Source organism: Heteronotia binoei, chromosome 7 (assembly GCF_032191835.1).
Source record: "Heteronotia binoei isolate CCM8104 ecotype False Entrance Well chromosome 7, APGP_CSIRO_Hbin_v1, whole genome shotgun sequence".
In the NCBI taxonomy this organism is placed as follows: Eukaryota; Metazoa; Chordata; class Lepidosauria; order Squamata; family Gekkonidae; genus Heteronotia; species Heteronotia binoei.
This window is the reverse complement of record NC_083229.1, coordinates 78,389,292-78,406,106: the sequence shown is the minus strand read 5'-3', so window position 1 is coordinate 78,406,106 and position 16,815 is coordinate 78,389,292. Positions and strand designations below refer to the sequence as shown.

Here is a 16,815-nt window from a genome sequence, read left to right as displayed (position 1 = left end):
GATTGCAGACTATTACCTATTTAGAATACTCCTGGAGAGATTAGTCGTACAATTGCAGGTTAGCCAGAGTGCGAGTTTACATAACACCTCTCCGTGCGAACAGTTGTAACAATTACGAGTTGAAGTTGCATTCATATGTGCAACTGCAGCGTGCTAACGACAAATACACCCAAGCAGAAATCCTCAGACACTATCCAGGGGATGGCGGATATGATAGTATTCCACTCGTGACTGTTTGATCCACACGTATCTGTCCACGCAAGTACGTAGCCACGAGAGGATGAAAGTATCTTGGCGAAGAAACCACATCTTAGTAAGAGAATACATTAAGCCAGGGCAGTATTACAAACTTCACTTCTTTCCTCCTCGAATAAGCAATGCACCTTATTCCTGCGGTAAATTTGCCTCCGCGGTCTCCTTTGGTTGTGTGGACAGCTGCCTCGATGACGTACCCATAAAGAGGCCGCGCGACTTAGCCAATGAAGCTGCAGAATACCCGAGGAAACCCAGATTTACAGTCCCGCGCCCTGCGGCGCATGCGCCGAGGCTCCACATGGGTACATAAGCACAGCTAATGGCGCTAAAGCTTCTGGGCTTGTTGCCGGGGGGGAGGAGGCAAGCCCTCGGTGACGCAGGAACTAGGAGGGCGCTGCCGGACACAGCAGCATGTGGGTCTCTCTTCCAGGCGTCCTCCGCTAAAGGAGGTGCCCTAGCTCGGCTGTTCCCACATGAGAGCACGCTAGGAGTAGAGGAGCCGGCAGCGGATGCACGACCATGTGTTTTTTGCAAAGCGGTCAGTAGCTGCTGTCGGGTCCCTGCGCGGTCTGGCAGCTGCAGCAACTTGTGCAGTGGGAACTCTCCTGCAGACAGTTACCGCATCGTCAGCTACTGAGTCTTCGGCCGGCTTCTGGGAACTCTTGGCGGCTGCTATGCTGTGGAATTGGATACACTTGGGCTCTGCTGGAAGCTCTAGTCCGTTGCTTTTCAGCGCAGTTGGTCTCCTCCATGAGCACCCCGCCGTCGGCTGTACTGGCAGCCCAGGGGAAGGGGACTCCCTCCGGGCCTCTTGAGCACGTTGCCTTGGCGGCAGGTCGGTCTGTGAATGGGGCCAGTGGACTCCAAGAAGCCTCCGCTGTGTTGCACGTCCAGACCTCGGTTGCCTCAGTCCCGTGCCCAGTGACGGCCACGGGGCATGTAGCAGTTGCGAGCACGAAAGTTCCTTTCGGCCTGGTGCCTTCAGTTTCCCAACAGCCTGGAGTGCTATCTGCCCCCGGGGGGGCTCTGGTAGCCAAAGTAGCGCCCGTCATTCCTGTCCAGGAACTCTCCAAACCTTCCAATGCTGCTACTACGCTGGTATCTCCAGTTGGTTCAAAAGCTCCGCCAACCACTACAGTGCAGTTGCCTGCAAACTTTCAGTTTCCACAAGGTAAGTGACTTCTTTACGTTCTTTTCCCTCAGTACAGTGTTGTGTTTGAGGACACATCTCAGACATGTGCAGTATATGAAGGAATGCCTGGAAAAGTTTAATCTGCTGTTTAAATGTGGGTAGGAGTGACTAGCGAGAGCAGCAGTTGTAATGCTGTTTACTGAGCTAGGAAATACTTGTTATTCTGGTTGTCTTGTTTCATTTCAGTGTTGTTTCTGTCAGGAGACAGATGTTTCTGTCAGAGATAAGAAGCTGCACAGCCATCATATGTTTGGAAATACATGACCACTGTCTCTACTACATGAATAAATGCTTCTGAATAGTGTTTGATGGAGGCTGTTCCTGGTCTTTTGGGGACCATTGCTTGACCTATGCAAGTGCTAAATGACAAGACCAGGGTAAGCAATAAGTTGAGAAATGAAACAGGCAACTAAATACTAAATTTATCCTATTTGCCTTAACTTCATATTTATCCTATAAACCAGCTAAAATTCTCTAGTTTGAGAGAAGAGGACAGAAAGTCAGCCTCCAACTTCCTTCCACCCCTGGGAATGCAGGATCCAAGCTGTGGCTTTGGTTTAACTCAGTAGAATTTTGTGTGTGTGTATACCACCGGTTCCTCCCTTTGAACTTGGCTGTGGTGGGACTTTGCATTGGTGAGTCCCACCGCACACAGAGTCTTGATCATATCATATCCAGAAATGGCTGTTGACATATCCTTTGTTTAAAAATCCCAGTAGGTAGTTGTGGACACTGTATGGACTGGATAGTGGTTAGCAAACTGAGCAATGCTACTTTTACTTTTTCTGCTTTCTACTCAGTGACAATATAGGGTCTTTGAAGGAACAACTCTATGGAAAAGTAAACTAAGTAATAACTTCTTTAAATTAGAACTGAGGGCATGTCATAATATATTTATAATTTAAGGTTTGTTTTGAGAAGTGGCTGAAACTTGTTTGGGTATAGCTCACTCGTTTCGCTAGATCTCTGAAACATGCTCATGTATTAAATATGGAAGAAAATGGAGGTAGGATTACATGTTCAGTGCTGCTATGAAGGTGGTATCGGTGTTAACTCTGCTTATATCTCAAAGTTTTGCTTGAGTGTAATGTCTACATAGTAAAAAAAAATTCTTGCATAAGTGGCTACCAGTCTCAAGGTTGGTGTGACTCCAGATTGCCCACTGTTTCATGCTGTCACCTAGTGTGAAATAATCACTTGTCTCTGTTGGTATTGACTCTGGCCCTTCTTGAAGTATTTTAAGGAATGCCTTTTTTGACTGGCTGTTCAGATGTACCCTTCCATTACTGGCTGTAAGTTGTTTAGCTCTTATTTTTCGTTATAAACAATTTTATTAGTAACATATGGTAGCAAAACTATTTCTATATCTTACAACTTAAAAAAGAAAAATTTATCTACTCCATATCTTACTTTTCCCCCACCCCGCCCCCTGTTACTTGACCCCCGCCAGTGTTATTTACTTAAGGAAAAACAAATATTAAAGGTACCCTTAACTATTAAAGAACCAAAAGTTATACTCTGATTTTAAAAATTTAATCATTATCAAAGATTGTCCAGTGTCCCTTTATTTTCCACTCTTTTTCTATGTATCTTCTGAACTTCTTTCACTCCAACTTAAAAAGTTCTAAATCATAGTCTCTTAATATTCTTGTTAATTTGTCCATTTCACTCCATGACATAACTTTTATAATCCAGTCCCATTTCTCTGGTATTTTTTCTTGCTTCCACAACTGCGCATACAATGTCCTAACAGCTGAGAGCAAGTACCAGATTAAAGTTCTATCTTTTGGAAATTTTTCCATTTGTAATCCCAACAGAAAAGTCTCTGCAACTTTGTTAAACTCATATCCCAAGATATTAGACATCTCTTGCTGGATCATCTGCCAAAACATTTTAGCTCTTTCACAAGTCCACCACATATGGTAGAAAGAACCTTCATGCTTTTTAAATTTTCAACACCTGTCTGGCATCTTGTTATTCATCTTTGCTAATTTTTAGGAGTCATATACCATCTATACATCATCTTAAAACAGTTTTCTTTAATACTTTGACATGTTGCGAGTTTCATAGTTCTTACACAAATATTCCCAAGATTCCTTCTTTATTTACATTGATTGCCCATTTTATAATTTGAGATTTCACTACTTCATCTTCTGTAGACCATTGTAAAAATAATTTATATACTTTTGAAATTAGTTTCTCATTGTCTCCAAGCAGAATTTTTTTCCATTTCTGTTTGTTCTTTCCTTATTCCTTCAGTTTTGATGTCATTCTCCACCAAGCTTTTTATTTGTTGCATTTGAAACCAATCATATTTATGATTCAATTCTTCAGCAGTCTTCAGTTCTATTTTCCCACTTTGTATTTTTAATAATTGATTATATGACAGCCACTTTTCTTCGCCTGCCTTATCTGTTATCTTTATCACTTCAGCTGGCACAATCCATAAAGGTCTTCTCTCATCTCCATATTTCTTATATTTTATCCATGTATTTAATAAATTGCTCCTTATATAATGGTGAGAGAAAAGACCATCCATCTTCTTTTTTCCATAATACAAATATGCGTGCCAGCCAAATTTATTTCCGTGGCCTTCCAACACTAAAAGTTTTTTGTTTAACAGCGTTATCCTTTCTTTCATCCATACTAAACAAACTGCTTCATGATATAATTTTAAATCTGGTAGTTGAAATCCGCCTCTCCCTTTTGCATCTGAAAGAAATTTCGTTTTAATCCTTGGCTTCTTCCCGGCCCACACAAATTCTGAAATTTTCCTACGCCATTTATCAAATTGTTTGGCATCCTTCATAATAGGAATAGTTTGAAACAAATACATTATCCTTGGTGGAATATTCATTTTTATTGCAGCTATTCTACCCAGCAATGACAAATTAAGCTTGTTCCATTTTAGCATATCTTCATCCATTTTATGCCATAACTTCTCATAATTATTTTTAAACAGATCAATGTTTTTCATTGTTATCTCCACCCCTAGGTACTTTACCTTAGAGGTAACTTCACAGCTTATTAATCTTTGTAATTCTTGTTGTCTATTCAACTGCATATTCTTACACAAAATTTTTGATTTTTCTCTATTTATAGAAAGTCCCGCCAACTCCCCATATTCTTGTATTTTCATTAACAGCAAAGGTGTAACTTGTATGGGGTTTTCATTTATAAACATTATATCATCAGCAAATGCTCGATATTTATAAGTACATCCTTTTATTCGTAAACCTTCTATATCTTTTTCTTCTTGAATATGCATCAATAAATTTTCAAGAGTCATTATAAACAACAATGGTTAAAGCGGACAACCTTGTCTAGTACATTTACTAATTTTCATTTATTCTGTGAGGGCTGCATTAACACACAACCTTGCCCTTTGTTCAGAGTATATTGCTTTTGTCATTCTTATAAAGCTTTCTCCCAACTCCATCTTTTCCATTACAGCAAACATAAAGTCCCAGCTTAAATTGTCAAATGCTTTCTCTGCATCTGCAAAGAATAATGTTACTTCTTTTTCTGGATGTCTTTCATAATATTCTACAATATTTACAACAGTCCTAATATTGTCTCATTTGTCTTTTGGGAAGAAACCCTGCTTGATCTTCCTTTACAAAATTTATCAAATGTTGTTTAAGCCGTTCTGCCAGTTCTTGTAAATATTACAATTCTTGTAAATATTTTATTGTCATTATTTAATAACGAAATTGGTCTGTAGTTCTTTACATTTGTGGCATCTCTATCTTCTTTAGGTATCAAGGAAATAACAGCTTCTTTCCATGTATTTGGTACATTTCCTTTTATTCTTATATTCATCAGCTTCTGCAATTCTGGTATTAATTCATCCTTAAGAGTTTTAAAATATTTAGCTGTATATCCATCTGGTCCAGGAGCTTTTCCATTTTTCATTGTGTTGATTGCTGCTTCAATTTCTATCTCTTCTATTGGATCATTCACAACTTTTCTCATATTTTCAGTTAGAGGTTCTATTTTTAACTTTTGTAAATATTCATCCATCTTCTCTTTATTTTGACACCTTTAAACAGTTTGGCATAGTATTTAAATTCTCTTTATTCCTTCTTGAGTAACCACTTCTCTTCCATCTACCACAATTCTGTTAATTCTGTTTTCTCTCTTTTTCTTCAATTGCCAAGCCAAATATTTTCCCGGCTTATTTGCTCCCTCAAAGGATTTCTGTTGAAGTCTTTTCAAATTCCATTCCACTTCTTTATTCAACAAATGTCTCAATTGAGTTTGTAATATTGTAATTTCCCTTAAGATTTTCTTTTTCCCTGGTCTTTTTCTCAGCTCCCCTTCCTTTTTATTTATTTCATTTTGAATGTCCACTAACTGTTTTTCTTTCCTTCTTTTGTCTTTATTATTCAAAGTAATCAACATTCCTCTCATTACTGCTTTATAAGCATCCCAGACCATCTGAAAATCAATATCTTCTTTATCATTCACTTGGAAAAAAGCTTTAGTTTCCTTTTCTAGAAATGTCACTGTTTCTTTATTCTGTAGCAAATCTTCATTCAATCTCAATCATTCAAATCTTCATTCAAATCTTCATTCAATCTCAATCATTCCCCACAGCATGTCAATTCTAGAGAAAGTTTTATGTCTTGCGGAAAAAAAAGTATAGTCCCGCACTTCAGGATTAAATTTCCTCCATATATCTTCTAAATTTTCTTGTTTAACCAATTCAAAGAAAGACTTTGGCAATTTCCCTTCTTTCCCATCATTTTTTTCCTCTCCAGATCTATCCAATGAATTCTTAACTGTTCCATTAAAGTCTCCCATTAACAATACTTGATCATAAGTCAACTCATCAAATTGTTGTATAATGTCTTTTAAAAAGGCATCCTTTGCACCATTAGGTGCATACAGTCCCAATAACAACGTTTTTTCCCATTTAATATTATCTCCACTGCTATAAATCTTCCATCCTTGTCTTTAAATACTAATTTTGGCTCCAATTCTTGTTTAATATATAAAACCACTCCCCTTTTCTTCTGTTCTGCTAGTGAAAAAAACTCTACTCCCAATTGCTTATTCCATAAAAATTTGTTTAATATGTACTTCTTGCAAGCAAATTATATTACAGTTTTGTTTTTTAATCCAATGAAATGTTGCCCTTTTTGTGGTGAATTTAGTCCATTAACATTCCAAGACAATAATTTGTAATCCATCATGGTGCAAACTCTTTATTTTCTTCAAAAAATCTACGCAACTCCTGCGCATTTGTAATTGTGACTCTTTTCCCCTGGAGTTCAAAGCTCAAGCCTTCAGGTATTATCCATCTAAATCTTGTGCCATTGTCTCTCAATTTTTCTGTCAGCTTTGTATGTTCTCCTATCATTTATCACTTGCCTTGGCAACTCCGTCATGATTCTCACTTTACTGCCTCCCACTATCAATGTCTTTTCAAAATTTTTATTCATGATCCTTCCCACCATTTCCTTTGTCATATATCTTATAACAACATCTCTTGGTAGGAGGTTTTTCTTGGCAAAAAGTAAATTCACTCTGTACATATAGTCATACATATTTTTGGTCTCATCAGGGTCTTGGAATTCTGCAATTTTTATTATATATCCTTTCAAGTCACCATCCTCCACTTCAGGTACTCCTCTTAGATGTATCTGAATTTTCATCAATTTGCAGTCATGAATTGTCACTTTTTCTTGAATTTTCAACAGGGTAGTATCATATACTTTCATTTTTCCTTCTACCTCCTGCACTTTCTTAACTGTTTCCCCAGTCTCCTTTTTGAGATCTTCCATGTCTTTTTTCATCTCTGCAATAATTTCTTCTTTTGATTCATCTATCATCTTTCTAACTCCTTTCATTATTCTGGCTTCCATGTCATCCAATTGTTTCTGCATTTTCTCTAATGAAATAGCCCTTTGTCGAGTCTGCTTGGCTTCAGACATTTAGAGAGAAAACAAAAAAACAAATATACCAAAAATTTTAATCTCACAGATTTCAAATGTAACTGTCAGGTTCAAAAGATTTGGGCTTGCTTTTTATAATCTTTATTTCATCTTCCTCTGAGCTTCCTAGGCCAAGATATGAATTTTTAAAAATTTTAAAACCATCAAAAAATGATGAAATTTTTGACCACCAATTTTCAATCTGACTATCAGGTTCAAAAGATTAGGACTTGCCCTTTATGGCAAGACCAATTTTGCTGTCCTCTGACCCCCAAAGTCCGGATATTTATTTTAAAAGTCTTTAAAATTTCCAAAATGGCGGCCGCAACTTTTTACTACTACTTAAAATTTTTCTTTCCTTTTAAAAATTTCCTAGGAGCCCAGAGAATATGACCAATAGTACTTATCTTCTTACTCTCTTTTCAGTTGATTCCAACAATTTTTAATGCCCTGAATTCTTTAAAAAACAATATTTTTAATTTAGCCTCCCAGCAATGGCTGCCGATGTTTCTCAATGGTATATATTGCTAGAGTAGATTTTCTTTCTACTGCTTCCTGTTGTTGTTGCCACCAACTCACAAGGAGATCTCACGATACTTGACGTATTTCCTGTCTTGCTCAGATGTGCTGCAGGTCTGTTCCAGTATGACGATGTTGCTTTTACTTCCAAACCGAAAGTAGACAAAACAATAAATTCCTTCTCACTTTTTAGCAGTTTTTAACATTGTCCTTTATATTTATAAAGTCCAAATTTCACCCCTTCCTTCCTCTTCTTCCAAGCTTTCTATATTTCCTTTTCCCACCTTTTATTTTTTGTCCCTTTAAGCTATAGATAGCTCCGGAATGAAAAAAAATCTTCTGTACATTTTCTTCCAATTATCCAAGTTTCCACTGGTCTTTCAAAGCTTTAGATGCTTAGCAGTGTCCAAGAAGGTTAGGATCCTGATGAGCTTATGTCAAATAAATGACTCTGGGCACTTCTGCAGACAATGACTATGCAACTTCCCCTGAGACCCCTCAAAGCCTCAAAGAAGACCCCCTTCAGGGCTCCCTTTAAACCAAGGTAAATCTCTTCAAAGTTTTCTGTGCATGTCTTGGACTATTCTCTAACTGAGAAAAGTAGGCAGTAGGCATTAATTTGCCTTCCACTACCCCGAACAGAAGTTCCAGCCTCCTCCCGTTATGAGAGACAGCTGAGCTAGACATTTTCCTCCCCCGGAAGTCCATTTAGCTCTTATTTTAAGCTGGTTGGAATTTTAACTGTAGCATGAAAATCAAATACTTCAAGGGTTAGATTTGGTACACTTTGGTTCCTGGGTGACATTTGGTACACTTTGTTTCTAAGATGAAATTTGCAAATCTCCCATTTTTGCGTTGATGTAGTAATTGGAGTTTTGGGTTGCATATACTAAATTTCTAGTCTATGTCTGAAGGAACTGTTTGTTGTCATTGCATAAATGACCTCAAAAATGCTGATAGTTGACGTATTTCCTGTCTTGCTCAGATGCTTTCTCCTAAAACCAGACACTGAATAAAAAGGCAGTTCTTGATCAGCATTTGCGACTATAGTGGTCAAATTTCCAGGCCTTTCTGGATGTTACCTGCCTTCCTCTTATCTCTTGGTCTCAGGCCTGGTTATGATGGCTTGAGTAGTACTGGTCTGGTTATGATGGCTTGAGTAATACTGGTGAATTATACCTATGTTTACATCATTGTGCATAATGGCTTCTAACACTGAGAGCAGTTTTAGATCACATGGTGCGTGTGGCAGCTATGGCTGTTCATAATTGCATATTTTTACCAGGAAGAACAGAAGGTGATTTCTGGGGAAGCTGCATTGATGTGATTTCCTGAATGAAACAGATTGTTTTGTTTCTTTGTAATCTGGTTTTAAGCCTAGTTATAGGATTGACACAGCGTTAGTCACTCTGGTGGGGGATGTACAGGGGCATGTGACACTTGATTCTCCTTGAACTCTTGGCAGCTTTTAGTACTGTTTATCATGGTACCTTTCCTTTTGGAATACCTTTCCAGGCTGGGATTGGGAAGCATTGTTTTGTAGTGGGAAGCACTGTTTTGTGGTGGTTCTGGTCCTCTTTGGAAGGTAGGTTTCAGAAGGTGGTGCTGGGAGAGTGCTGCTCAGCTCCAATATGTCAGTAAACTCTGTATGTGAAGTATAAGTGTCAAACAGCAAATGTTTCCATACACTTGAAATAGGTCCTACTGTATTCATGTTGCTGTTGTTAAGCATTCAGTTATGTTTTACTCTTGGTGATTCGATGGGCCAGGGGTCTCCATGTTTTCCAGTCTTGTACTGCTTCTTTGAGTTGTTCCATGCTCAGACTGGTGTTGACATTTATGGTGTTTAGCCACCATGTTCTTTGGCAGCCTGGCTTTCTTTTGCTGCTAACCAATCTAAGCATAATTGTCTTATCAAGTCTTTATAAGCCTTCTAAAGGGCTGGGAAGGATAACACAGTGATTCCCAGCATGGTGCTTGTGGGCACCAAGGCACTCATGAATGTATTTCCTATTGCTCATATGCATTTTTCCCAAAGAAGAACCATTCCAGGTTTTCATCCACTTCAGTGAAATGAGAGGTGATTCCAGAAAGGCCAGGAGGCCTTGCCTTTGCTCAGCAGGGAGCACCCATTTGAAAACTGCTGCCTCAGTCATAGCTTGGCAGCTCAACATTTTGCTTCAACTTTCATTCTTTTGTGGTTGTCCTCTCCTCCACTCCCATGGCAGCCATTTTGTTCTGGCATCCTATTTTTACAATGCCAAAAGTACCCAGATGTTCAGTATGGTTAGGACCCCTGCTGCCAGAAGGCCATTCTGGAGTTTAGGAATGGCTATAGAAATTACTTGCAGCTATCACTAAGGTAAAGCAGCCCTGTGGCACAGAGTGTTAAAGCTGCAGTACTGCAATCCCAGCTCTTTGCTCATGACTTGAGTTCGATCTTTCCAACTCTGGAGGCTATGCCATTAGAAAATTTGTGCTTTAGTGATGCTCTAAATAAGTGATGATGGTGCCCACAGGAAAGTGATTGTAATTGCCTGTGGATTGTTACACAGAACCTTGGATTGTATAATTGCATTAATTCCCATAGAACATTCAGTTTACTGATGAAGGTGACCAGAATGAGACATGGTACCCGGAAGTTCTCATTTGAATTCTGAATATTGCTTCTTGGACTTTGATAAATTTGCAGCTTTGTATATTCTCTAAATTGATCTTTGGATTTTGATTAATTTTGATTTATTGCATCATTGTTTTTATGAATTACTTTTTAAAATACTCAGATTAGCTCACTTTGTTAGGTGATTCGATTTCCCATCACATGACCCTTTGGATAATGACCTCGCTGATATCACTAATGGTGATGTCACTCGCCACACCCCCTTCATTATGTACAGTTGGTACTAGCCGCCCTGAGCCTGCCCAGGCGGGGAGGGCGGGATATAAAATTTTATTATTATTATTATTATTACTATTATTACTACTACTACTACTGAGGCGCACAGTCCCCAAAGGCAAAATGCACTGAAACAGCAAGACTTGAGCTGGCCAAATTTGTGTGTTCCAGTACTGTTAATGTTTTTAAGAAGCGGTGGAGGGAGTTTGAAATTGAACTTAATTTGTCTTTGTAATTAGCATAGCCGTTGTAAAACAGTGAAACTAACTTTGCAACTTTTAAAATGTAATTAAGAGGTATTGTTAACAATGCTGGGTAATTCTCTGTAACAGATTGTCTGAACAGTTTCTTTTGGGGGTTTTATTCCCCAACAGCAGGGTAGGGTCAGTATATACTTCTTTAAAAAGGATTTAAAACAACAGCAGCTATTCAGAACAAGGTAGTTTCATTTAGTTGGTCAATTCTCATTGTTCTTACGGAGATGGCAGCAATTATAGCAATTGATTGGTGGGTAGAAAAAGCTTTCTTATATCTCTTGGGAGGCAAAGTACACTAATATTTTTCTCTTAGTGACCTATTGGTTCCTTAGAACATAACGTGTAAAGTTTCTCAACATTTTGAAACCACAGGGGAAAGCATCCCCCCCCGCCCCGGCTTTTCAGAGTGGGAGACGGAGGAATGGAAATGTATGCAACACTAACAGCCCTATTGAACCAAAACTTTTTACTGACCAAACACTAAAGTTATCTAGTTGTGGCTTAGTTAGAATATAAAGTTATACTATTTGATATATTTATGAAATTTAAAAGTATAAATGTCTTTATTTTCTTTATGAAAATTTCAAGTATAGTCAGTACTTCAGAAACAGTTGCAAACTGCTGCACCCCATGCTTCCATAGTCGATTGCCATCTAAGAGGCAGGAAAAAAGTTGAAGATAAACTACTTCTGCAGTAAATAAGAGCATTGTTTGGACAAAAACTCTAATAGTCATGGTGCCAGTGTGCGTGGATATTACTTTTATAACATTGAAATTACTGAGCTCTATGAGTATATTATTATTATTATTAGTAAACATCAATGTTTACATTTGTGCAAAACAGTTCTGAAAATATATACAATATAAGGGTTTTCCAGTGATCCCCCAGATTTCTCACTTTTTCATGGGATAGATTTAGAGAGTGATCAGATTTTTTTTTTCACAATGACAAATGGCAATAAGTGAAATGCTTTGTAAGGTTTTTTCATTCAAAAAGACAAAATTTTACTGTGGGGTGCCCAGTTTTTTACAGTTTTTTCAGTTGGTTAAATTGAAAACATTCCTCAGGAGAAAAGTTATTTCCATCTTAGATCCTCACCAGTCCGGCTTCCGCCCGGGTCACAGGACGGAGACAGTGCTGGTCGCCTTGGTGGATGATCTCCAGAGGCATCTGGATCAAGGTGGCATGGTAGTGCTGATGTTGTTAGATCTATTGGCAGCGTTCGATACGGTCGACCATCGGTTACTGACCCGTCACCTCGCCGACGCAGGGATTCAGGGGCTGGCCTTACAATGGCTTTCCTCTTTCCTTGATGGACAGGGACAAAGGGTGGCAATTGGGGGAGAGTTGTCCCAGAGGCACTTACTAGATTGTGGAGTGCCACAAGGGGCAGTGCTTTAGCATCTACATGTGCCCCCTTGCCCAGATTGCCCGGAGATATGGGCTTGGGTGTCATCAATATGCAGATGACACCCAGCTCTATCTACTATTGGACGGTTGGCCTGACTGCGTCCCAAAAAATCTGGACCTAGCATTGCAAACCATGGCAGGTTGGCTCAAGCTGAGTAGGTTGAAGCTGAATTCAACGAAGACAGAGGTCCTTTGCCTGGGTCATGGCAGTCTGGGAAGGGAAATCCCCCTTCCAGCTTTTGACGGTGAGCCATTGAAAGTGGTGCACAAGGTCAAGAGCTTGGGGGTTCTACTGGAGCCTTCCTTGTCAATGGGGGCCCAGATAGCAGCCACTGCCAAATCTGCTACCGGATGAAGTGCGGGCCCTGCGGAGTCTTGATCAATTCCATAGGGCCTGCAAGACTACACTTTTTCAAATGGCCTTCGCTTAAATGTGGATTTAGTCTACTATATCCGGCCATCATAAACTACTGAGGAGAACGTCTAGGATATAGCACTGTAAATGTTAGTTTTAATTGTAATTTTGATGGTTTTAATTATAGTGGTTTTAATTAGTAAATTATATATATTGCATTGAAATAATGTTTTTATATTGAAATTTGTAAATTTTATGTTGTGAGCCTCTCTGAGCCTGCTTTGATGGGGAGGGCGGGATATAAATAAAATATATTATTATTATTATTATTATATTTCTCCCCCAAATTGCTCTGTTCCCCTTCCAATACCTAAACACCTATACTGGTTACTGACATTCCTTTCAAAGCAGTACATTAAGGTGTGTTCCCTGTTTTATTCTGATGTAGTGATTTAACATTTTGGCCACCTAATGTGGTGATCAAAAATGCTCTCCCATTGGCTTATGAGTGCATACAATGCACTGAACTAATAATTGTCCTATCATGGATCACTCAGCATCTCTAGCCTCTAATTGGTTGATTCGCCTGTCGCTGCCTACTGCAGGCCTAGGAATGTTGAACAAACCACCAAAACAGTATAACCTCAGACAGCCATATGTCCTACTCTCCTTTGTAGCCTGTTAACGAGCCTCACGAAAAGCGTTGCCGGCAACAGACCTCTGCCGCCCCATCAATGGCCCACACAGACAGCCTCTCAGCACACACAGTCTCTGAAGGCCACAGAAATAGCCAGGAAGCAGCTGCTACCATAATGCTACTAGGCAGCAAGGGCTGGCCCTGCTGGGAGTGTTTCCTCAGTGGCTGTGGCTGCTGCCATTCCTGTCACTCCCTCCTCCCCTCAGCCTTGCCCCTTACCAGAGGCTGTTGCTAGGCAACCAACTTCTGTCAGTAAAAGGAGAGACCTCCAGTGAATAGAATGGGATACAGTCTACCCTCCAAAGCAGTTATTTTTTTCCGGGATGGGGGGAGAGATCTGTTGTCTGGAGTTCAGTGTTGATCCCAGGAAATCTTCAGGCTCCACCTGGAGGTTGAGCAAAACTGAAGGAAACCATGTTATAATGAATATAATAAAGACAAGACTTACGAACACCAAAACTTTTCCAAGTGATTATTATCTAATTTAACATAATCATGCAAAATTTTACTGTAAGCACAATATATTGTACCAAGGTGTAGTAATAAATAATAAGTCCATCATAAGAGAAAGTCTATCCTGAGAGTCCGAAATGCCAAGTTTGAAAAAGGCTGCAATACAGAAATATCTTGTCCCATGCAGCAATCTCAAAGTGTAACACACCCCCTAGGCAAAATTTGCGTTTTTTGATAAGTTCTTCCTCAAGCAACTATTTTCCTGGAACCGAAACTCACAATTTTAGGCATGTGTGAGTCTAAACGTTCAGAAGCGACTTCCACAGTTCTACAGAATAATTGTTTATTAAGCATGCTGGAACTTTTAGAATTTTGAGAGCATTGAACAGCTGCTATGGGGACTGGGGTTAACAACAAAATATTGGACAGTTGCAAAACAAAAGGCTTAAAACTTATAAAGGCATTAATTTCTAGAATATACAAAATAGATCTGGATGAGCCATTGTACCACTTGTACCATTTCATTATTTTTAAAAAATGGGAAGAGGACTGTAAGATGGAATTTACAGCTGATCAGTGGCAATGAATTTGGACCTCCTCAACCCTTAAAACCAAACCCATTAATTTCAAAATACAATCTTTTAAAATTCTTACCAGATGTTATCTGTCTCCACTGCAATTACATTATATTAATCAGACCTTTAGTCAAAATGTTGGAAGCTTTGTGGCTCTCAAGCGTCATTCTTTCATTGGTTGTGGGCTTGTGATAGTAACGTTTTGGGATTCCATCATAGAACAATTTTTTTTCATAACTGAAACCAATACCTAAGTGACCTGATCACTCTTACTTTCTTTAGGAAGTGATGTCAATGTACCTAGAACAACAAAAACTTTAATTGAATTTTTACTAGCAGCAACATGAGCTACTATAGCTTCTAGGTGGAAATGTAACTCACCACCATTAATTTCTTTATGATTTGATAATATCTGGAGATTTTTTGTTATGGAAAAGATTTTGTACCATAATCAATATAGAGAAATTGCTGAGTATAATTTTGACTTTCCAACGATTTGGTTGCCCTTGTTAAATTTTATTTTAATGGATAATGTTTTGTCATATATATCCCATAAGTCTGCTGCAATTGCAATCTGATTATCATCTTAGTTGCTTATCTTACAATTCTGCATTTAGTTTGGAGAATGCATTTATTTTATTAAAATAAAATTTAAAAAAAACAGGTTGGGGCTCTCTGTAATACAGCATTAACAAAAAAGCATATTTTTTGCATGACTTGGTTTTTCCTGTCTCTGCTCCTGATTAATGAAAGACTCGGGAACAACCAGTAGACCAAAATCGTTGCTCGGTAGACCAAGACCTGCTGGTGGTCCCTGGCCTGAGGGATATCTAGCTGTCCTTGACTAGGGCCAGGACATTCTCTGCCCTGGCCCCAACCTGATAGAGCTCTCTGTCAAATAAGATCCAGACCCTGCAGGATGTGAAGCAGTTCCACTGGACCTGTAAAGCAGAGATGTCCCATCAGGCATTTGGTTGAGGACTATGACAGTTGTATCCTCTGGCACTCCTATCTTCGATCCCCCTCTGGTTCCCCCACCACCACCACCAGTGGTTGACTTTCCTGGATTTTTATCACCATCCTTCATTAGTTACTGACTTTTATTGTTTTAAATTGTATTATAATTATAGTGTATTAATTTTTTCATTGTACACCCCATCTGGGTAAGGGATGGTGGTCTAAAATTGAAGATGAGGAGGAGGAGGCCTCAGTTCTGCTCTTGTTCATAAATGATAACATAATTAAACAAAATATATGTTCTATACAGTGGCTCCATAGATTTACCTTTTTAAATTTAAGAATATTTGATATTCAAACACATCAAGTAGGGCAAGTGAATATTTAACAAGTCAGCTGATTGACGTGCATCCTAAAGTAGAATCTCAGTCTTCCATGATTTTTGTTTCAGCATAATTCTTGAAATTAGTGCATGTTAAAGGGTAGGGTAACTTCTCGCATGCAGGCAACAGCTTACTAATTTTTACCATTAGATGGCAGTGCTACACAGCCATAGTGTACTGCACTTTGTAGACTGGTTTTTAGTAGCTTTTACAGTGGCCCGGCTGTGTGCCTCCTTCTAGAGGCATTTTCACACATGATGCTAAAAGTGCCGTTAAGCCTCTTGTATCATGCACATGTATGCTGGTGTGTAATAGAAAGCAGAACAGAGGTATTCTGAAATGGCATATACATTGTAGACTCTGTGGATTTTCCAATTTCTATTGAATTTGGAAAGGTGGAAGCCAGTCTAAGTCTTGCTGTCACAGACTTTTCAGTTTTATCCTAAGGAGGAATAGTCACAACTAGAAGCAGTCGTTTCACTTGTTTGGAAGTTAATACATTCTCCTGGGTTGAAACAAAGTGACTGGTTCTACTCTCCTCTTGGAAACTATTTCTTATAAATAAAGGGGACATAAGGCCTTTGTTGTTGTTGCCGTTAAGTCACATCAGACTTATGGTGATCCCATGTGGGGTTTTCAAGGCAACGGAGGTTCAGAGAGGTCATTTGACATTGTCTGCCTGTGCATTGTGACCCTGGTATTCTTTGGTGGTCTCCCATCCAAATACTGGCCAAGATGGATAGATTCAAAGATCTGATGAGATCAGACTAGCCTGGGCTACCCAGGTCAGGCCATAGCCATCCTTACCTATTTCTCCTGTAGGCCGGTGATTTTCAGCATCATTTCCGCAAATATCCTAAGAACATGTTTCCCTTGAAGTCATTAGCTAATGTAACATGTTCATTGTGGGAATAATCTTTTTAATT

At 39.0% G+C, this 16,815-nt stretch overlaps 1 protein-coding gene across 1 annotated transcript in view; it reads left to right on the top strand.

Moving 5' to 3' along the window:
* Positions 1-591: 591 nt before the first annotated feature.
* TAF4B (TATA-box binding protein associated factor 4b) overlaps positions 592-16,815 on the top strand; it is a 95,548-nt gene continuing 79,324 nt past the window's right edge. The window contains exon 1 of the mRNA XM_060243872.1: positions 592-1,426. Within this exon, the coding sequence (XP_060099855.1) occupies positions 1,006-1,426 (421 nt within the window). The 5' untranslated portion in view covers positions 592-1,005. The remainder of the gene's footprint in view (positions 1,427-16,815) is intronic.